The sequence below is a fragment of the Elephas maximus genome, chromosome 3, assembly GCF_024166365.1.
Source record: "Elephas maximus indicus isolate mEleMax1 chromosome 3, mEleMax1 primary haplotype, whole genome shotgun sequence".
NCBI lineage: Eukaryota > Metazoa > Chordata > Mammalia > Proboscidea > Elephantidae > Elephas > Elephas maximus.
In genome coordinates, this window is record NC_064821.1 from 200,147,945 (window position 1) to 200,169,756 (window position 21,812).

Genomic DNA, 21,812 nt, shown 5'->3' on the forward strand with positions numbered 1-21,812 from the left:
TTAGGGGTTACTGGACCGTTATCTCATACTTCCTCGGTCCGGAGGGGTCGCGCAGCTTTCTCCTCTTCCACTTCCACTTCTATTTCTTCCCCAGATTGTTTTCCTGACAGCACTCAGAGCCGAGCCCCGAGAGAGTAAATCGCTCTACTTCGAGATCAGCGGACCATGAGTCCTACAGTTTCGAGACTCACTTAAGCGTGGGCCCCGGGGCGGCAGATCTTGGTGTACTTGGCCTTTGTTTCCACCTCCTGCAAACACTAGCTGCTGCCGCCTGTGAGGGCCCTGCCCGGGTTCCTAACGCGCCCCTGGCGGAGTGCAGGAGGCCTGGACCCCTAGGGACGAGCGATGAGCTATAGCGCCCACAGCGGTCGTTCGGCTGCGGTAACGCAGCCTAGTGAATTCATTTTTAGTTTACCTTCTGCTTTGGGTGGGGAGTGGGTGTCCTAGTTTTTCTAAACAAAGTCAACTCACTGGAGAAACATCCTAGGTTTTTTTCCACTCTGAACTGTCCACAGGCCTCAATCTCTGTTTGAAGACTTTCTGGTCTTGGCAACTTTAGATACTCCTGGTACAGATCCCAGCACTTTTATGCCAGCCCTATTTTTGGAAACTGTTCGTTGTGGAAAGTTGACTTCAGTGCTGTTGAGATTTCAATTCCTGATTTTCCCAAATGTCTTCTCATTTCTCTTGCCACCAATAAGTCACCTAGCATAAAAAGAGTGACTTTAGTTTTTCTTTGTGACAAAATGATTCCTCTTGGATTTGAGATCAGGAATGGGTTCTCTTAACCCTTCGTTTTCTCTGTCTCTCATCTCCATACATATCTTTTTTTTCCCTGAGATATACGAAGGCCAGTCTTGCCAGAACTGCCTCCTTTATTCCAGGTGGTTTGATCATAATTGAATGCTTTTTGAATTTTTTGACCAATCATATTTTGGTAGATGTCAGGGGTCTTTGGTGGAATTAACGTTTAACTTGAAATGATCATATTGGTTCCAAATAGTTCACCATAGGAGTTTCAGGATTAGTGATTAGAAGCTGAGGGTCATTTTATTCATTAAGTATGTCCAGAAAGTATCATTCTGAGTTGTGTAGAACTGACACTGAGGATTCAGTGCCATGCAATAGACTTCTTTTTAATTAGTGGTAATGGAATCTGAAACCCTAATGGGAAGGACACCTCTCTGCCCATTTCTCACAAGGGCTGTTTTTTTTACAAGGAGAAATAGGAAATTAAAAAAAAAAATTTTTTTTTTGGTAGATATTCTCAGCCTAATTCCATCTCACTAGAGGAATTCAGAACTGTTTTTAATGCACTGCTTAACCTCAGGGAAAATACCTTCTGAGAAATTCTAGGAGCTGGTTTCTAGCTCTAGTAGCATCACTAATTCCCTTTATTTTAGACAAGCCAAGGTCATTGGTTCTTTGATGTGTTTTCCTCATTTGTGAATTGAAAACAGTAGTACTTGGGCCCACTTTAGAGAAATATCAGTTAAATATTTCTAATGCTTGACTAATTAAGAATTATTACTTATCAGAGTCCTGTACATCATGACTTTTGAATAGTGCTCTATATTTTGTATACTCCCTGAGTAGTTCACAGACCAGCCAGGGATGAACAACCAGCTCATTGACACAAACTCCGTTGGCACCCAGTCAAGGAATGACTTGCCAAAGCCAAGAAGGCGGTAGAGAACTAAGAGCAGCTAGATTTCTATATAATTATGTGGTAATGTTCATGCCACTTAACCACAAAGCCATCAAGTGTCACTAGCCCTCTGGACATTGCACATCATATTAAATGCTGTACATGCAACACCTTTAAAGAATGTGGTTTAACTCTATATTCATGAGACTGTTTTATAAAACAAGCACTAAAAAAAAATCCCCCAAAATGAACTTGTTGTCATTGACGTCAGTTCTGACTCATGATGACCCAGTGTATTTCAGAGTAGAACTGCGCTCCATAGTGTTTTTTCAGTGGCTATAGTCTTAAAGAAGTAAATCACCAGGGCTACTCATTCACAAACCTTTTTTTTTTTTTTTTTTTTTGAGCCTCTTCTATGTGCCAGACATAGGTGCTGTGGGTACAAAGTATTTCAGTTCTACCCTTGAAGAACTCAATGTCTAGCAGGGGAGATAAATAAATAAATAAGCAGCATAATAAATGTTGATACAGAGATAGGAACAAGTGGTGTGAGGTCACGGCAGGTGCAGCAAGTAAGGCTAAGAAAATGGTGAAATTGTCATCCAGGACTTAAGTGGATTTTGAAGAATGAGTTTATCATGCTGGGAGGGAGGTTCCAATCAGAACAGCAAAGGCATGTAGTCATAAGAGGGCTTGCTGTAACTGCATAATGTGACCGTTCAGTGTGGCAGAAGTCTAGAGGGCTGAGGGGAGTTTGTGGAAGAGTAGTTCTGGAGAGTTGGATTGGGGCCATGTTGCAAAGAGCCTTGCGTGCCCACAATTTGGACTTTATGCTATAAGCAGTGGGGAACCATTAAAGACTTTTAGGCAGAAAAGTGATGAAAGCTTTATTTTTTAGTATGCTAGTTTTGGTAATATTGAATAATGGGAGACACTGGTGCTAGGGAGGTTAGTTCAAGAGCTGCTATTATAGTCCTAGTGAGAAATGACAAGGATATGGACTAAACGAATGGACTGGAGTGGAGAGAAGTTTCCCAGGTAGATTGGGTGATGCAGTACATATATATGGGAGATGAGAGAAAAGAAGAAATTAAGGATGACTAAAGTTGTAGCTTGGGAATTGGTTGGGTGGCGATAGCATTAACCAGAACTTTAGTATCTAAATGAATGCTTTTCATCTTGTCTTTCAAAGTTATATATCTAGTTTAGTGTTGCTGTTACCCCCAGACATTTATGAAACTTTTGGAATACCATCAGATCAAGTTTAGAGGTCATATAAGAGAAACTTATTATATGATAGTCACGTCTTGTTTTGGACCAAAAATGGGTATTATTCAGTTCGATCGCATAGACTTGGCTTTGAGAGAACTTATTTATTTCCGAAAGTCAGATCCGCTCTCAGCAGATTAATATTTTTATCACTATGAGGGTTTTTAAAAGAACGTGATGTGAATTCTAAAGACCTTGGGGAGACCAATGAGATAATACTAATATTTTATGTATATGTGGTGTACTGCAGCTTAAAGACTGCTTTCATGTACATTTTCTTAATCCAGCAACCAATAAGGTAGGCATTAACAGTCCCATTTTACAAATGAAAAAACTGAAGCTTAGTGACTTGCTCGAGTTCCACAATTTATTAAGGGCAGATCTAGGACTCCAATCTGGCTTTTTGACTTTGTTCAGTGTTGTTTCTACATTACTGTTGCTGCCCCAACCCAGAGAGGAGTTTCAAAAACAATTTGAGCAATGATTCCATTTTTGGGGAGACACGTATAACTTATTCAGGCACTTGGAAGGAGACAACTGTAACTAGAGATTATAAGTTCTGCTTTGTTAATTAAAAATAAAAAAAGTACTATTACATCCTAGCTATGGCATGTAAAGTAACTTCCTGGGTGGAAAAAGAAGTCTCAGAGTTCTCACCTAACATCAAAGGCAGGATAGAGATTTACTTTTGTCATATTGTGAAGAAAGTTATGGAGTCTGTGCAGCTAGTTTCTGTAAGGACCTTGTGGAAAGTTTGCATTGGTATTTGTCTGGGAAACAATAGCACCAGACAGAGAGAAAGCGCCATAGATTCCAACCCACATCCACAAACTCTTGCTGTGTAGCTGAGTGGCTGGGCCTAGCCTGGTGTGAGGAATGCGTGCCCTGCAACTTCACAGTCACAATTACTTCAATTGATCTACAGAGATTTGTTCCCACTTCTTTCTGGGAGCCTTGGATACACAATGTCTGTATTCACCTCTTGCCTCCACAGCTGGTAAGCCGGAAGAGCTGAAGAAGGAAGTGTTAGGTTTTTTCCTTCAAATAGTGGACCCTACTAATGTACTAGTGTAAAGCATAAGGGACTTTAAATGTTGGTGCATTTAGTTGTGCACCTATCTAGTTGCAATGGTGTAAGAGACATTATGAGCTTCTTTAGAAGAGCATCAAATCATAATGAGATCTTGCATCCCCACAGTGCCTTGGACACAGTGGACACGCAATAAGCTTGTACAATCAATGTATTTTTAGTTTTATTTCCAGAGCTTCACTCTGGTAATCACCCTCTTAAGTGTTTTTGCAAAGCAAAGATTTGATATAATGATGTGACTAAAGAGGTATAGTGATCAGGCATTTTTCATAACACTGTGTAGACTTTGGTCAGTTTAATTTTCCTTAAATAGAATACCTGGGCATAGTCTTAGTTTTTGACTTGAAAAGCAGTTCCAGTGCTGATGTATGCGTTTCAAAAAGTACAACTTTTTAGTAGAAAACTTCTGTGTCTTCTTTAAGTACCTTTTTGTGAGGAGGTTTTGTGAGGATGATAAAACTTTCTATTCTCATACTTTTTTTTGCATTTTTTTATGTGAGACTTTTTGACTGAGACTTCATAGTAGTTCTTGAAATGACTTAATATTCGAGACCCTCCTTCCCTGAGCTCCTAGTTCTTCAACCTTTTTAATTCACCCATTTGCAGCAGACCTCTGCTATAAACCAAAACCGAACCAAACCCAGTGCTGCCGAGTCAATTCCGACTCATAGCGACCCTATAGGACAGAGTAGAACAGCCCCACAGAGTTTCCAAGGAGCACCTGCTGGATTCGAACTGCCAACCCTTTGGTTAACAGCCATAACACTTAACCACTACGCCACCAGCGTTTCCACCTCTGCTATAGCTAAGTTTTATGCTTGCTGTTGCCAATGGCTTATTCTTTTTTTAACTCATGTATTTAACCATCAATTCCTTTTAAGACCTAGCTTAAAAAAAGAAAAAATCACTTTCTGTATTTCTCTGTTAAACATTACCAACTCTGATTATTCTTCTACCTTATATTCTTTGTGTTCAGTTAAAGCTTCATTCTGCGTTTCTAGATCATATTTCTGATTATTCTCAAGTTATTTAGTGTTGCAGTATTCCAGCTAGAAAATAATATCAAGGGCACTGATACAGTTTTTTTTTTTTTTTTTTTAATCTGTCCCTCTGGCCTTAAGTCAAAGGTACTGGCGGTGCAGTGGCAGAATTCTCGCCTTACGTGGGGAGACCCACATTCGATTCCTGGCCAGTGCACCTCATGTGCCACCACTGCCAGTCTGTCACTGGGGGCTTGTGTCTTGGTGTGACGCTGAAAAGGTTTCAGCAGAGCTACCAGACTAAGACTAGGAAGAAAGGCCTGACGATCTACTTCTCAAAACCAGCAATGAAAATCCAGTGGTCCAGTCTGCAACCAGTTATGAGGATGCTACAGGACTAGGTAGCATTTCTTCTGTTGTGCATGGGGTTGCCATGAGTGAGGCCAACTTGATGGCAGCTACAGTGATAAGTCTAGTGTAGTACAAAACTAAGAGAAGTTAAATACTGACGTTGATCTGTAAATGTGTATTGATTCTTGTTCTCTTACCTTGCAGACATCTTGGCCGTCATTGCCTCCGTGCCCATCTTAGTCCTCAGCTCTGTATCAGAAAGTAAGTTTCTTAATCTCTGGAGATTATTATTACTTAACGTTTTTTTTTTCCTCAGAGAAAACCAATATATTGTTGGCTTAGATTTTGGAGCGATATATACAAAAGCAAGCAGTTGTAGGCAGTTGGCTAAAAATTTAGTGGTTGTGGTCACTTTTTCTTACCTGGGAGTAAAAGAAGGAAGGCTATTTCTTTGGTCTCTGGTTAATTTTCTCACTTTTAGCTTTTCTGTTATATCTAACTTCATTGATTTGCTCCAACTTTTTGATTCCTTCCTTGATAGAAATTCTCCTTTTCCTTTTGTCTTTCTTCCTTTAGTCATTTTTTTTCTCTTATGTCCTATAATTTTGGGCAGCTTTCAGGACTTAGTCTTTAAATATATTTCTTCCTGCTATATGCATTCATAGTCTGTTGACGTCAATAATTGCCACTGTGTCAGTAATCCTTTTTTTTTTTTCCCTTAACTTTTTGTTTTGGTAGTTTCAGAAATGTTGGAAGAATATACGATGAAGTTCTGTACCTTTAAACTTGATTCATCAATTGTTAATATTTTGTGGTATTTGCTTAGCACTATATATTTGAAGACTCATTAACAACCCGCAATATGCAGATGACAGCCTTCCTTGCTGCAAGTGAAGAGGACTTGAAGCACTTACTGAGGAAGATTAAAGACCACAGCCTTCAGTATGGATTACACCTCAGCATAAAGAAAACAAAATTCCTCATAACTGGACCAATAAGCAACATAATGCTAAACAGAGAAAAGATTAAAGCCATCAAGGATTTCATTTTACTTGGATCCACAGTCAACACCCACGGAAGCAGCCGTCAAGAAATCAATAGACGTGTTACATTGGGCAAATATGCTGCAAAAGATCTCTTTAAAGTGTTGAAAAACAAAGATGTCGCTTTAAGGACTAAGGTGTGCCTGACCCAAGCCATGGTGTTTTCAGTTGCCTCATATGCATGCATGTGAAAGATGGACAATGAATAAGGAAGATGGAGGAAAATTGATGCTTTTGAATTATTCAAATATGCCACAGATTGCTGGAAGAACAAACAAATCTGTCTTGGGAGAAGTAGAGCCAGAATGCTCCTTAGAAGCAAGGATGGCAAGACTTTGTCTTACATACTTTGGACATATTATCAGGAGGGACCAGTCCCTGGAGAAGGACATCATGCTTGGTAAAGTAGAGTGTCGGTGAAAAAGAGGAAGACTCTCAATGAGATGGATTGACACAGTGGCTGCAACAGTGGGCTCAAGCATAACGATGATTGTGAGGATGGCACAGAACTGGACGGTGTTTCGTTCTGTTATACATAGGGTCACTATGAATCAGAACCAACTCAACGGCTGCTAACAATAACAAATATTTTATGTTGGATCATATGAAATTGTTATTTCCGTAGGTCAAAACTGATAGGATACTGACAATTTAGTATCGTTCAGACTAATATATATTTAAGTATTGTTGGTATTTTTTTTAAATCCTTTTGAGAGTAAGTTATGGCCATCATGATCCTTTACCTCAATACTTCTAAAAACAAGAAGATTGTGTTGCATAACAGTGTAATTTTCAAATTCAGAATATTTGACATTTATGTACTATTGTGATATATATAGTCCATTTTCAGATTTTCTGTTTGTCCCAAGTAATGTGCTTTATTGAAATGCAGCCCTCCTCCCCGATTCAGGTGCACACATTGTATTTAGTTGTCATGCTCCATTAATATCCTTTAATCTGGAATGTTTCTTAGGCTTTGTCTTTTATGACATTGACATTTTTGAAGAATACAGGCCAGCTGTTTTGTGGAGTAGCTCTCAATTTAGGTTTGTCTGACGATTAGATTTAGATGATAGATTTTTGGCTGGAGTAATCTGCAAGTGGTGTTACATCCTCAGCACATCGTACTGGAGGGCAGATGATGCCATTTGTCCCATTATCAGTGATTCTAGCTTTGATCATTTGAATGTCTGCTAGATTTTTCTCCACCGTAATGTTTTTCCTTTTGTATTAGTAACCTATGGTGAGATATTTTGAGGCTGAATATCTACATCTTCACATTTAAATAGATACATTATAAATATCTTTAAGGGATGGGATCATGTTTAAAATAGGTATATGATAAAGTAAATTACTGAAACTGCCTCTTTTTCCAGGAGACCAGAAGAACTGTATAGTGCCCAGCTACCATTACTGAGCATTTTGATCAAAGATTCTATGGAAGAATCTTGATCAAAAGGGGGGAAATGCGGAACAGAATTTTAAATTCTCATAGACTCCAGACTTTCTGGAGCCATGGAGGATAGATGAACCCCTGAAATTATTGCCCTGAGATAATCTTTAAACCTTTAACCAAAAATATCCCCTGAAGTCTTCTTAAACCAAACAATAGTTATAGCTTAACTAGTAAAAAATGTCTGCCTTGAGCATTACGCTCTCGTAAGAACTGTCTGTATGAGATAAAAATTGACAACAGCAACTTAAAAGACTACATAGGAAACTTAGGGGGCAATGAGTTTACATTAATGGGGGAGGAACAACTCAGAAGAGAAAGGTGAGAATGGCTGCACAACTCAAAGACTGTAATCAGTGCCACTGAATTGTACATGTAGAAACTGTGGAATTGGTGTACTGCTGTTTATATTCTCAACAACAATAACAGCAAAATAAAATAATTAAATTGTTGAACATAGCTGTTTAACAGTTGGTTTCAACCTAGCCCAGTGATAAGGGAAACGAAGAAACTATTTAGAGGTACTGAACTGAATCCGGTTCTTGATTTCTGAGAACTTGAAAGACTGATACTATGGTAATTAAAGTGCTAAAGCTGTAGTTATCACAGTGCCCCAGGGATTTTGTATCTTTTGATTGAATAAAAACCTTTTATGCCATCTGTGTAGACGTTAATTAGCTGCGAACTTTACATGGTCAGTCATCAGCACTCTTTATATTCTTGCACTAGGTATTTGTTGTTATTATTTGAGTCTGTTGGAACTCATGACTACCCTGACCCCACATATTCCGTGACCTTTCAGAAGCTGACTGCCAGGCTCCTCCGAGTGGGTTCAAATTGTTAACCTTTTGACTGGCAGTTGAGCACTTAACTCTTTGTGCCACCCAGTGAACTATTAGGTACTAGAGGTGGGTAAAATAAAATAGCAGAGATATGATTATGGGAACATTAGAAAGATATGGAGCAGTAGGTCATAGGTGAGAATGAAAGAACCACAAGCTGGGGTGAAATGGGGCTGTAGCTTAATAGCTTATGACAACTGATAGGTCAGCTTTTGCCTTAAACTTACAGCTCCGGAGTTAGGGTATATTAAACTGAGAAATAGGTAGAATGTGTAGTTACAGATGTTTAATGAATAATGATTCTTTCCCTTAGCCCCAAATTCAAACTAGATGTTGACTCTGTAGTCATCTGGCTAATTCTTAGTTACTTTGGGTTTTCTCAGAGACTTTTTTCTTTTCAAGAGTCATGATCTTGGTCAACTCAAGAATTTAACAAGGGCCAGTCCTCCTCTGATTAAGATCGACTCTGATTTACCATATATTTTGGTTAATGATTCAGGGGGGACCCTCTTTGTCTGAAGTAAATTTGTCTAAGCTGTACCTTCCACCCATGCATTATGTGTTTTTGTGCACATGAAACATATCTGATACATTTATAACCATTGTTTTATGCATAGACTGTCCATTTGAAGTGTTTTGAGACTTCATCTGTCAGAGATTTGCATTTTTTGTCTTTTTTTTAAATAGCCATCTGTTATAGATTGAATTGTGTCCCTGTGATGCAAATGGATCGCTTTTATATGGCCTCTATAGCCATGGCTTTGTAACTCCCACTAAATGATTGGGTGGAATTATGCAAATAAGATGCTTTGGCACACCGAGGGTGTTGGACAGCTTGCTAGTAATGCGGATAAGGTGCATGGCACCCTCACGCAGGTGGGAGATGCAAATAAGATGTATAGAACCCTAACAAGGAAATTGGTCAGTTTTGCCATCCCACTAGGCTTAAGATGAGTCACCCCAGAGGCGAACGGGAGGGACCTCATGCCAAGAAGAAGAGATGGGAGTGAAGTATGTCCTTTGGACCCAGAATCTCTGCGCTAAGAACCTCCTAGACCCAGGAGACAGAGGAACTGTAACACAGAAGACAGTGAGAGACGGTGACACAGCAGTAGCAAGAGCGATAGCGGTACAAAACAGGAACCAGGAGACTGGAAGGAGATGGCTGCAGTGGGGCTTGCCAACCCACAGAGCTAGGAGCTTTGTAATACTTGCCTGAGGCTAAGTAAGAGAGAGGCCTGCCTGTAGGTGTGGCTGAGAAGAAGCTCTCCTGATTGAAGAACTGTATTCTGAGTCATTTCTGATCCCTAGTTATACCACTTAATTAAGTATGGTCCGTGAGTTCTGTGAGGTGTTGCAGCGAATTATGGAACCCAAAGACCGGAGGGAGAGTACTGAGGGGCGGGGGAGTAGTTGATGTAGAGATGATACAGGAGTTTGGAAAAGTTGGACATTCAGGATATCTTTAACCTCCGCCTCTTAGGAACTAGCTTTGTGCTGATCCTTATAATAGAAATTATTCATTTAGAAGCAGAGATGCAGGAAGAAAGATGCCAAACCATGAGAAGATTGGCTAGGAGCAATAGCTAAAAGAGAAAAGGACCTTCCTCCAGAGCTGGCAGAGAGAAAATGCCTTTCCCTAGAGCCAGCACCCTGAATTCAGATTTTCTAGCCTCCTAATTGTGAGAAAATAAATTTCTGTTTGTTAAAGCCACCCACTTGTGGTATTTCTGTTACAGTAGCACTAGAAAACTAAGGTACCATCTCCGTTTTGTAGTAACTGGTAGCCAATTCCACCACCGCTGTTGGTAACAACTTCTCACAGGGTGCTCTTATTTCATGCATCAGTTCTGTTTCATTAATAGCATCAAAGACTCTATTTCTATTTCCCTTTCTGAGTCATCCTTTTTTTCCTTAACTTTACTGCAGTTCCAATGATACTTCAATGTCCACATTTCCCAAATCTTATTTGGTTTTGTAGGTAATTAATTGTTATAAGAGGCAGACACATGAGTCATGGACAGTAGATCGGATAGTTGTTATATTTTTTTATATTCTTTGCTGAAAGGAATATGAAAACAAAGTATACTTGGGGCCTGGACATCAGGATTTATCAGGGATTTTCTTGCAGCTATGTTGATACTCGTAAGTTGGCAGGTGAGCCAACAGAGGAATGCAGAGGAGAGCCTTGAAGAGCCAGATGAGGACAGGTCGTAATGTATGAGACAGCACCTGTGGCGTTGGACAAGGATGACTCATTTATACGAATGGTTTTAAAACACTGTACTTGCCCTGCTGCCCAACAAGAAAGAGATTGGGCTTTCATTGCTGGATGTGTGTGTTAGGGGGGATTGGAAAAAAGAGTCAGGCTCTGATATGACCTTATTGGCTGATCAAGGTTACTAATAACTAAATTAAACTTGGCATAAAGATAAGGGGAGTATCTGAAGTCTTCTTAAAACCAAGTAATAGTTTAGCTTAACTAGTGAAGAATGCCTGCCTTGAGAATTGTGCTCCTTGAAGATCTGTCTATATGGGATCATTGACAACAGCAACTTGAAAGATTAGATGGGAAACTTAGGGTCAGTGTGTTTATGTTAATGGGGGTGGGAAACAACTCAGGAAGGAGGACGAGAATGGTTTCAAAACTTGAAGAATGTAATCAGTGTCACTGAATTGTACATGTAGAAGCTGTTGAATCGGTGTATGTTTTGCTGTGTATATTCTGAACAACAACAAAAATAAAATAAATCAGTATATTAAAAAAAAAGATAAGGGAGGTAGATGAACCTGTTTTTCTAATACAGTGGGTTGGTCAAGCTGAGTTTACATTCTGTTTGTTATAGATTTTTTTTTTTTTAACTTAAAAATTAACAAAGTAATTATCTTTTTTTTAATAATTTTTATTGTGCTTTAAGTGAAAGTTTACAAATCAAGTCTCTCACACAAAAACCCATATACACCTTGCTACACACTCCCAATTACTCTCCCCCTAATGAGACAGCCCGCTGTTATAGATATTTTTAAACCAAGCTCACTTTTAATCCCTTTGAAATCTTCTGTTTTATTTTAGTGCTATTCCTTTGGGAACCACAGCCAAAGAAGAGATGGAGCAGTTCTGGAATAAGAACACAAGTTCAAACCGTCCTGTGTCTCCCCACATCACTATTTACAGGTAAGGCCTCTGGATCCAGGGAATCTGGAAGCAGACATTGCAGGTTCTGGAGATTGGCCCATAGCTTCCCGGGTAATTTCTCTCCCTTTTAGTCTGCTGGAGTACAGCTATGTTGACAAGGTGAACCCTTCAGGGAAGAATTAACATAAGGGTTAAATAGTCTCAAACCTTTTTTATAAGGAGATAACGATTCCATCTTCTACCCTTAGAAGGGAGTCTCAGGGTGGCACAAATGGTTAAGCTCTTGACTACTAGCCAAAAGGTTGGAGGTTCAAATCCACTCAGAGGCACTGCACAAGACAGGCTGGCCATCTGCTTCCAAAAGGTCACATCCGTGAAAGCCTATGGAGCAGTTCTGTTCTGCACACATGACGTCTCCATGAGTCAGAATTGACTTCACAGCGATAGCCTTAGAAGGGTGACCCATCCTGGAAAACTACCATTTGGCAAATTCTAGTAAATCAAAATGTAATTTCCCATTAATTAGACAAATTATTTTGAAGCAATTTCATACTTACGTAAAAGTTGCTGAAATAGTACTTAGAGTTCCCATATACTTTCATGCAGATTCCCTAGTTAACATTTCTGAACCGTTTAAGAATATGTTGCAGGGATGATCCCCCATCACTCCTATATTAGTTTTCTATTAATGCTTAATAAGTTATCATAAACTCAGTGGCTTTTTATCTTATAGCTCTGTAGGGTAGAAGTCTGGCACAGGCCTACAAAAAAAAAAAAAAAACCCATTGCTGTTGAGTTGATTCTGACTCATAGTGACCCTATAGGTCAGAGTAGAACTGCCCCATAGGGTTTCCAAAGCTGTAAATCTTTAGAGAAGCAGACTGCCACATCTTTCTCCCTACTTAGCCCTGAGAATAGTGGTTAAGCGCTATGGGTGCTAACTAGCAGTTTGAATCTACCAGACGCTTGTTGGAAACTCTATGGGGCAGTTCTACTCTGTCCTGTAGGGCCTATGAGTCAGAATCGACTCAATGGCAACGGGTTTGGTTTTTTGGTCACTGGGCTAAAATCAAGATGTTGCCAGGACTGTGTTCTTTTTTTAGAGGCTCTAGAAGAAAACCTATTTTCTTGCCTTTTCCAGCTTCTAGAGGCAGCCCATGTTCCTTAGCTTGTGGTCTCCTTCCTCCAGTATTTCTGCTGATATAATATCCTCAAGAACCTTGTATCTGTATAAGATTGTCCTCAGATCTTTTCTAGATACTTCCATCTCAATTTTTTACTTCTGTTGAGATGGCTGAGGGGATCTATGAGTCACATGCAACGTCTTCAAAGAGGCTTTTGTGTGAGTGAATACTCTGGCATTAAAATGTAGAACAGAATTCAAACTCACAAAAAAAGACTAGATTACTGGTCTGACAAAGACTGGAAAAACCCCTAGAGCCCCTAGAGTATGGCCCCCGGACACCCTTTTAACTCAGTACTGAACCCACTCCTCAGGTTCACCACTCAGCCAAAGATTACACAGGGCCATAAAGCAAGCAGTAATACACGTAGCACAACCACATATATGAGACTTAATGGGCACACCAGGCCAGGGGCAAGGTTGAGAAGGCAGGAGGGGACAGGAAAGCTGGACGAATGATAATGGAGAACGTAAGGTAAGGTCGAGAAGGGGAGAGTACGGACACGTTATGAAGTTGGCAACCAATGTCACAAAACAATATGTGTATTAATTTTTTAACGAGAAACTAATTTGCTCAGTAAACCTTTATCTAAAGCACAATTTTAAAAACAAACTTCAACATTTTAATCTTTTTGAGGTGTTAATGAGAACTTGTACAGCCACACATTTGTTTTTTTTCTCTTGACAGTGAATCTCCAATTTTAGTGTCTTTCACAATCTGGAAATGCTGAGAATTTCCCAAATCATCAAGTTTTGTTTTTTTTTTTAAACAGTTCTTCCCTCAATCTTTTCCTTCCTCTCACATTTTACTACAGGCAAGAAGAAACAAGGCTGCACCTTCAACACTTTGCCTGGAATATCTCCTCATCTAAACATCCAATTTCATCATTTACAAGTTCTGCTTTCCTCATTACCTCAGGACACAATTCACTAAACTTTCTGCTACCATATGACAAGGATCACCTTTCCTCAATTTTCCAGTAACATGTTCCGCATTTCTTTCTGAGCCCTCACCAGCAATGTCTTTAACATCCATGTTTCTATCGACAGTCTGTTCATGAAGATTTCGGTATTCTGTGAGGTGATTATATGTTTTCTCTACCATACTCAGTACCTTTTGCGTCCTCACTAGCAAAATTGTTAACATCCATATTTCTTTTTTTTAAACAGTTTTATTGAGATATAATTCATATGCCACACACTTTCCTTTTTAAAGTATATAATTCAGTGACTTTTAGTATATCCACAATTTTAGAATGTTTTCATCACCTCACAAAGAAACCCTGCACCCCTTAGCTTCAGCCTCCCCACCCCCCAACCCCATCCCCACCCCGAAACCTCCTGTCACCCCCAGCCCCAGGCAATCTCTAATTTACTTTCTGTCTCCGTAGACTTGCCTGTTCTGGACTTTTTTTTTTTTTCTTTTAATTGTGCTTTAGGTGAAAGTTTACAGAGCAAATTAGTTTTTCACTAAATATTCTGGACATTTTATGTGAAGGAATAATATAATACGTGGTCCTTTGTGACTGGTTTCTTTCACAGCATAATGTTTTCAAGGTTTATCCATGTTGTAGTTTATGTCAGTATTCAAATACCAGCAGGGGCACCCATGGTGGACAGGTTTCAGTGGAGCTTACAGACTAACACAGACTAGGAAGAAGAATCAGCCTACTTCTGAAAAAGTTGGCCAGTGAAAACCTTATAAATAGCAGCAGAACGTTGCCTGATATAGTGCTGGAAGGTGAGCCCCTCAAAATGCAGCTGGGGAAGAGCTGCCTCCTCAAAGTAATCGACCTTAATGATATAGATAGAGTCAAACTTTTAGGACCTTCATTTGCTGATGTGGCACTATTCAAAATGAGAAGACATAGATGCAAACATCCATTAATAATCCGAAATGGAATGTATGAAGTATGAATCTAGGAAAATTAGAAGTCATCAAAAATGAAATAGAGCACGTAAAGATCGATATCTTAGGCATTAGTGAGCTGAAATGGACTGATACTGGCCATTTTGAATCAGATAATCATATGGTCTGCTATGCTGGTAATGACAAATTGAAGAGTAATGACGTCATATTCATAGTCAGAAAAGAACATTTCAAGATTTATCCTGAAGTACAACACTATCAGCAATAGAATAATACCCATACGCTTACAAAGGAGACCAGTTAATATGACTGTAAATCAAATTTATGCACCAACTGCTAATGCCAAAGATGAGGAAGTTGAAGATTTTTACCAACTTCTGTAGCCTGAAATTGATCAAATATGCAGTCAAGGTGCATTGATAATTACTGGCGATTGGAATACAAAAATTGGACACAAAGAAGAATCTGTATTTGGAAAATAGTCCTTGGTGATAGAAATGATGCTGGAGATCGCATGATAGAATTTTGCAAGACCAGCGACTTATTCATTGCAAATGCCTGTTTTCAGTAACATAAATGGTAACTATACGTGTAGACTCACAGGATGGAAAACAGGAATCAGGTCGACTACATCTGTGGAAAGAGATGATGGAGAAACACAGTATCATCGGTCAGATTAAGACTAGGGGCCAACTGTGGACCAGACCATCAATATGAGCATGTGCAAGTTCAAATTGAAGCTGAAGAAAATTAAAACAAGTCCATGAGAACCAAAATATGACCTTGAGTACATCCCATCTGAATTTGGAAGCCATCTAAAGAACAGATTTCATGCATTGAACACTAATGACTGAAAACCAGATGAGTTGTCAGATAACATCAAGGACATCATACATGAAGAAAGCAAGAGGTCATTAAAAAGACAGGAAAGGAATAAAAGAGCAAAACGGCTGTCAGAAGAGACTCTGAAACTTGCTCTTGAACGTAGAGTAGCTGAAGAAAATGGAAGATATGATGAAGTAAAAGAGCTGAACAGAAGATTTCAAAGGGCAGCTCAAGAAGACAAAGTATTATAATGAAATATGGAAAAAACCTGGAGTTGGAAAACCCAAAGGGAAGAACATGCTTGGCATTTCTCAAGCTGAAAGAACTGAAATAAAAATTGAAGCCTCAAGTTGCAGTTTTGAAGGATTCTGTGGGCAGAATATTGATCAACGAAGGAAGCGTCAAAAGAAGATGGGAGGAATACACAGAGTTACTGTACCAAAAAGAATTGGTACGTTCAGCCATTTTAGGAGCTGGCATATGATCAAGAACCAATGGTATTGAAGGAAGAAGTTCAAGCCACCCTGGAGGCATTGATGAAAATGCCTTCCCTTGTGAAGTTAGAGGAGGTCAGACACTGCCCCTGTACCATTTTTAGTGACACCAATTGCATTAATCATGTTGTGCAACCATCACCAATATTTGTTGCCAAACAGATTTATTCTCCTAGAGTTCTGTAGGTTAGAAGTCTGACGCTGGTCTAAATCATGGTGTTAGCAGGGCTGTGTTCCCTTTTGAAGGCTTGTGGGAGAATCTGTTTCCCTGCCTTTCCTGGCTTCTAGAGGCTGCCCACTTTCATTGGCTCATGATCCCGTTTCTCCATCTTCAAAGCCAGTAACAGCAGTTTGAGTCCTTACATCGCACCACCCTGACCCTGCTTTTGTTACGTCTGTTTCTCTGGCTCCCTTCTGTCCCCATCTCCCACTTTTAAGGACCTTTAATTGGGCCCACTTGGATAATCTCAGAGAGTCTATCTTAAGGTCAGCTGATTGACAACCTTGATTTCATCAATAGCCTTAATTCTCCTTGGCCATGTGAGCTTATGTCATTCCCAGGTTGCAGGGGTTAGAAATGGACATTGTTGTAGTTGTTGCGTGGGGCCATTATTCTGCATACTACAGCTCCTTAATACTTGAGCGTTTGTTTCCCGAATACAAGGACACTCTTTACGTTATAACCATCACAATGAGAAAATTAACAGTGATCCAGTATTACCATCTAATCCTCAGATCCCATTCGAATTCTGCCAGTTGTCCCAATAATATTCTTTGTAGGTCTAGGATCCAGCCCAGGGCTGTGAATGGCATTTAGTTGTCATGTCTCTTTAATCTCCCTTACCGCGGAACTGTTTTTCAGTCTTTCCTTGTCTCTTATGACCTTGACATCTTTAGAATGTTTCTCAATTTGAATTTGTCTGATTTCATGTATGTGTGATTTATGCATTTTTAGCATCAATACCCCTGAAGTGATGCTGTGTCCTTCTTGTGCAGCATATTAGAAGGCACGCCATGGTGATTTATCCCATTATTGGTGGTAATTTTTATAACTTGCTTAAGATGTGTCTGCCAGGTTTCTCCACTATAAAGTTAATTAATAAGGATGTTGTATTTATTAATTAATACATATTTTGTGGGGAGATACTTTGAGACTATAAATATTCTATGTCTCATCAGACTTCCACCCACCAGCATCTGTTGGTGTTACTTGCCTGCGTCAGTCATTACTATGATGGTTGCCAAATTATGATTTCCTAATTCCATCATATTGTCTAAATTTATTCATTATTGTAAGGTGGTACTTTCTTATTTTTTTCTTATCTTTTATCTGTCAGTATGGACTCAAGAGTTCTTATTTTGCTCAAAGGGTTACACGCAGTTATTCTCATTATTTATTTTGTTGTTCATATTATTCCAGACATGGCTAATGTGGGAGATGTGTGAAGATGGCTCCTGTGTACTTTTGACATGTCCACATCATTCTTTGAATGCTTCCTTAATCTCTGGCTCAAGATGTCTAGACTCATCTTGTATTTTCCTTGGTTCTTTTTAGTGAAAAATAGTCTTTACAAATCAAGACCTGGGTACTTGCTAGATGTGCTCATTGCTACCAGAATGTCGTTACTTCTAGGACTTCTAATACATACATAGCCAGGAGATCTGCGTTTGCAAGTACAAACATACACAAAAAAATATATCTATATCTGTTTATCTGTCATCCCCAGAAGTAGCATTAATATCTGTTATCTCTACAATCGAAGCTGGTGGCTTCTTAGAAAATCCCTGTAGATCTGCTACTTTTTAGCTAACCCAGCAAAGCATCTTGAGCTCTGCTACCCTCTTTCCTGGGCTCCTGCCCGAGAGGCTGCCCATTTTTTAACCACCTCCACAAATACCACAACCCTTCAGATTTTTTCAAAGCCAGATTCCGGGAATAATTCTGACTGCAGAAACTGGACATTCTACTAAAACAGAAGGAGGCTAATAAGTGCTCTCAACTCTTATTACTTTATGATGAAACTTTTCTTTTTTTTTTAAAGGAATGAAAGGCTTTAAGGAGGGTTATAATGATGAAGAACTTGACAAATTATTTTGAATCTATATATAAGGCCCTGGACTTTTTTCACAGGTCCTATAGAGAATGGTAGTAGGCTGGTGAGGTGAGTCCTTCACTATCCTTTCTCCTCTTACAGTAAGGAACTCTGGATATACTTGTGGAAAAAAGAAACAACAGAGAACATGGGACTGTTCCTAGGCTGACATGTCAGGGAAAGATATCTAAAATCATGTTCTCTATCACTAACTTTTAGAGGTTTTTGAAGGAGGCATGGACAAAAAAATGATTGAATTAGCACTTTATTTTGTACTCTTTTAAATCTTAATAAATCGAGTCAGCTTATCCAAGCAAAATTGTATGCAGGGATTAGGTTATCAAAACAAAATGCAGCGTAACAAGAGTTATTCCAATGGATGGTACCAACAAAACAAAACAAAACCATTGCTTTGAGTCTATTCTAACTCATAGCAACATTATAGGACGGAGTAGAACTGCCCCACAGGGTTTCCAGGGAGCAGCTGGTGGATTTGAACTGCCGACATTTTGGTTAGCAGCTGAGCTCTTAAGCAAAGGATGAGAGGAAAAAAAAAAAAAAATTGGCAGCGTTCTTACAAGTTTAATTTAATCATCATCCTCATTTATTTTCAAGAGTGCTCCTTGGAGCTGTGGATATTTCACTAGGCTCCATGGGGGGCTGTGTGGGGCTGGGCAACATGCAGGTTGGACTCTAGGACCCCAGCTCTGGGTAACCAAAGCAGCTTTATATTTTGAAGTGTTTCATATATTGAGTTTCTGTATTTGAATAAAAGGCGCTGCTCCAAAAAAATTGTTTGAAAACCACTGTTGTCCCTAACAAGTGAATTTCCTCTGCAGTATTTTTATGAATGGTTGTTCTGCTTTTGCTTTAACACCACCAGTGATGGGGAACTCACTACCATTCTTTTTCAGTGTAAGCATTTCTCGTATCCTCAGTAAGATCCTCCTTTTATTGAATTCACTGCAGCTTGTGTCTTCGATCCATTGGCCGTAGTTTACCGTGAACCATATAAAATAAATCTAAGCCCACTTTTTCTGACACCCCATTTGATGTCAGAGGATATCTCTCACATCCCACTCTTCTCAGTCATCTTATTTTTCAGGCTAATTATCCTCAGCTCTTTCAGTTTTTCCAGCCTTGTTCCTTTACTCTAGATATGTTCCAGTTTATTAAAGGTTCCCAAAGCACAGAATACAATATTCCCAAGTGTAGCTTAAGTAGCACAGAAAGCAATACACTTTAAAGTGACACTCATTTTTCTGGGGGCCATTTTACCCGTTTTCTTGTTGAGATGAAAAAAAGTTATTTTTTTTTTTAAACATAACTTATTTTTAGCATAGTAATATGTGTATATAGGTTAAAGAAATAAATAGCACTACCAGGCTTTTTCTGGGTGTTTACCAGGCTTATACTAAAAAAAGGACAGTTTTCCACCCCGGTTACCATTTTCTAGAAGTAATTATTTTCAGCTACTTTAGCTGTTCCTTTTGCGTTTGCTTTCATGTTTCTGCATGGCATACTGCCGTTTCAGGATCTTCAGTCTTTGACGTTACCTGTTCACTTTTTGGAGGTCTTGGGTGACACAAGTGGTGAAACACTCGACTACTAGCCAAAAGGTTGATGGTTTGAACCCACCCAGAGGCACCACAGAAGACAGGCCTGGCAATCTGCTTCTGAAAAGGCACAGCCTTGAAAACCCCCTGGAGCAGTTCTACTCTGCACACATGGGGTCACCATGAGTCAGGATCCACCTGATGTCAAGCAGCAACAACACTATTAACTTTCTACAATGGGAATCATGAATTAGCCTCTCATGTACTCTGTTTCTGCAAACAAAACAACGCAAAGCACATACACACTTCCTTTACCTTCATCTTCCCAATGAAGTTGTGTGATAACTTTGGTTCAATCAGTGTTCTGTATTTACATTATGACGACTGTGTAAATAAAACCTGTAGCTTAGGCATACATTATATTATGATCTTTGAAATTTTAATTTTGGTTTTCTTTGTACTTACTATTAACTTAGCTTCAAATTTTCTGATTTAAATATCAGTTGCATTTTACCCCTCTTTGAGCCATTTCTCCTTGATCCGCCTCTGTCCTGCTTTACTCTGGACTGGTTGTTCTCTAGGCCTGCTACACAACTAGCATTCTGAGATTTCCCTTTATATTGTCCTGGAAATTCCATCTGGCTCTTGCCTGTGTTGGAACCTCTTATCTTCCTTTTTCTTTATTTACTTCCTTCTTTTGGTGGAGTGTATACTCTAGTAGCTTTCTGAGAAAGACTGCATGATCTTATATGTCAGAAAATGTTATTCTACCCTTACAATTGACTATGCAAAGGTATGCGACTGTGTGGATCATAACCAATTATGAATAACATTGCGACGAATGGGAATTCCAGAACACTTAATTGTGCTCACGAGGAACCTTTACATAGATCAAGAGGCAATTGTTCGGACAGAACAAGGGGATACTGATTGGTTTAAAGTCAGGAAAGGTGTGCGTCAGGGTTGTATCCTTTCACCGTACCTATTCAATCTCTATGCTGAGCAAATAATACAAGAAGCTGGACTATATGAAGAAGAACGGGGCATCAGGATTGGAGGAAGACTCATTAACAACCTGTATTATGCAGATGACACAACCTTCCTTGCTGAAAGTGAAGAGGACTTGAAGCACTTACTAATGAAGGTCAAAGACCACAGCCTTCAGTAGGGACTGCGCCTCAACATAAAGAAAACAAAAATCCTCACAACTGGACCAATGAGCAACATCATGATAAATGGAGAAAAGATTGAAGTCGTCAAGGATTTCATTTTACTTGGATCCACAATCAACAGCCATGGAAGCAGCAGTCAAGAAATCAAGAGATGCATTGCATTGGATAAATCTGCTGTAAAGGACTTCTTTGAAGTGTTGAAGAGCAAATATGTCACCTTGAAGACTGTATGCCTGACCCAAGCCATGGTATTTTCAATCACATCATATGCATGTGAAAGCTGGACAATGAATAAGGAAGACCGAAGAAGAATTGATGCCTTTGAATTGTGGTGTTGGCGAAGAATATTGAATATACCATGGACTGCCAAAAGAACGAACTTCTTAGAAGAAGTACAGCCAAAATGCTCCTTAGAAGCAAGGATGGCAAGACTGCGTCTTAACATAACTTCATACATGTCATCAGGAAGGATCATTCCCTAGAGAAGGACATCATGCCCGGCAGAGTACAGGGTCAGTGGAGAAGAGGAAGACCCTCAACGAGGTGGATTGACGCAGTGGCTGCAACAATGAGCTCAAGCCTAACAATGGTTGTAAGGATGGTGCAGGACCGGCCAGTGTTTCATTCTGTTGTGCATAGGGTTGCTATGAGTCGGAACCGACTCGATGGCACCTAACAACAACAACAACGCTTACAATGGTTTCTGATACCATCTTGATTTCTGATGTTTTATACGTGACTTGTTTTTTTCTTCCTAGAAAAAATTTAAGTGTAAAACCTTTATCGCTGGTGTACTCTTTGTTGTCT

General features: G+C 39.4%; 1 protein-coding gene across 2 annotated transcripts in view; it reads left to right on the forward strand.

Annotated features, from left to right (window-relative positions):
- The window catches only part of SDHC (succinate dehydrogenase complex subunit C), a 129,448-nt gene that overhangs the window by 82,553 nt on the left and 25,083 nt on the right, over positions 1-21,812 (forward strand). The window contains exons 2-3 of one of the 2 annotated variants that reach the window (XM_049881057.1): positions 5,543-5,599; positions 11,750-11,851. In XM_049881057.1, the coding sequence (XP_049737014.1) occupies positions 5,543-5,599; positions 11,750-11,851 (159 nt within the window). The remainder of the gene's footprint in view (positions 1-5,542; positions 5,600-11,749; positions 11,852-21,812) is intronic. The other variant, XM_049881058.1, reaches the window with a different exon arrangement.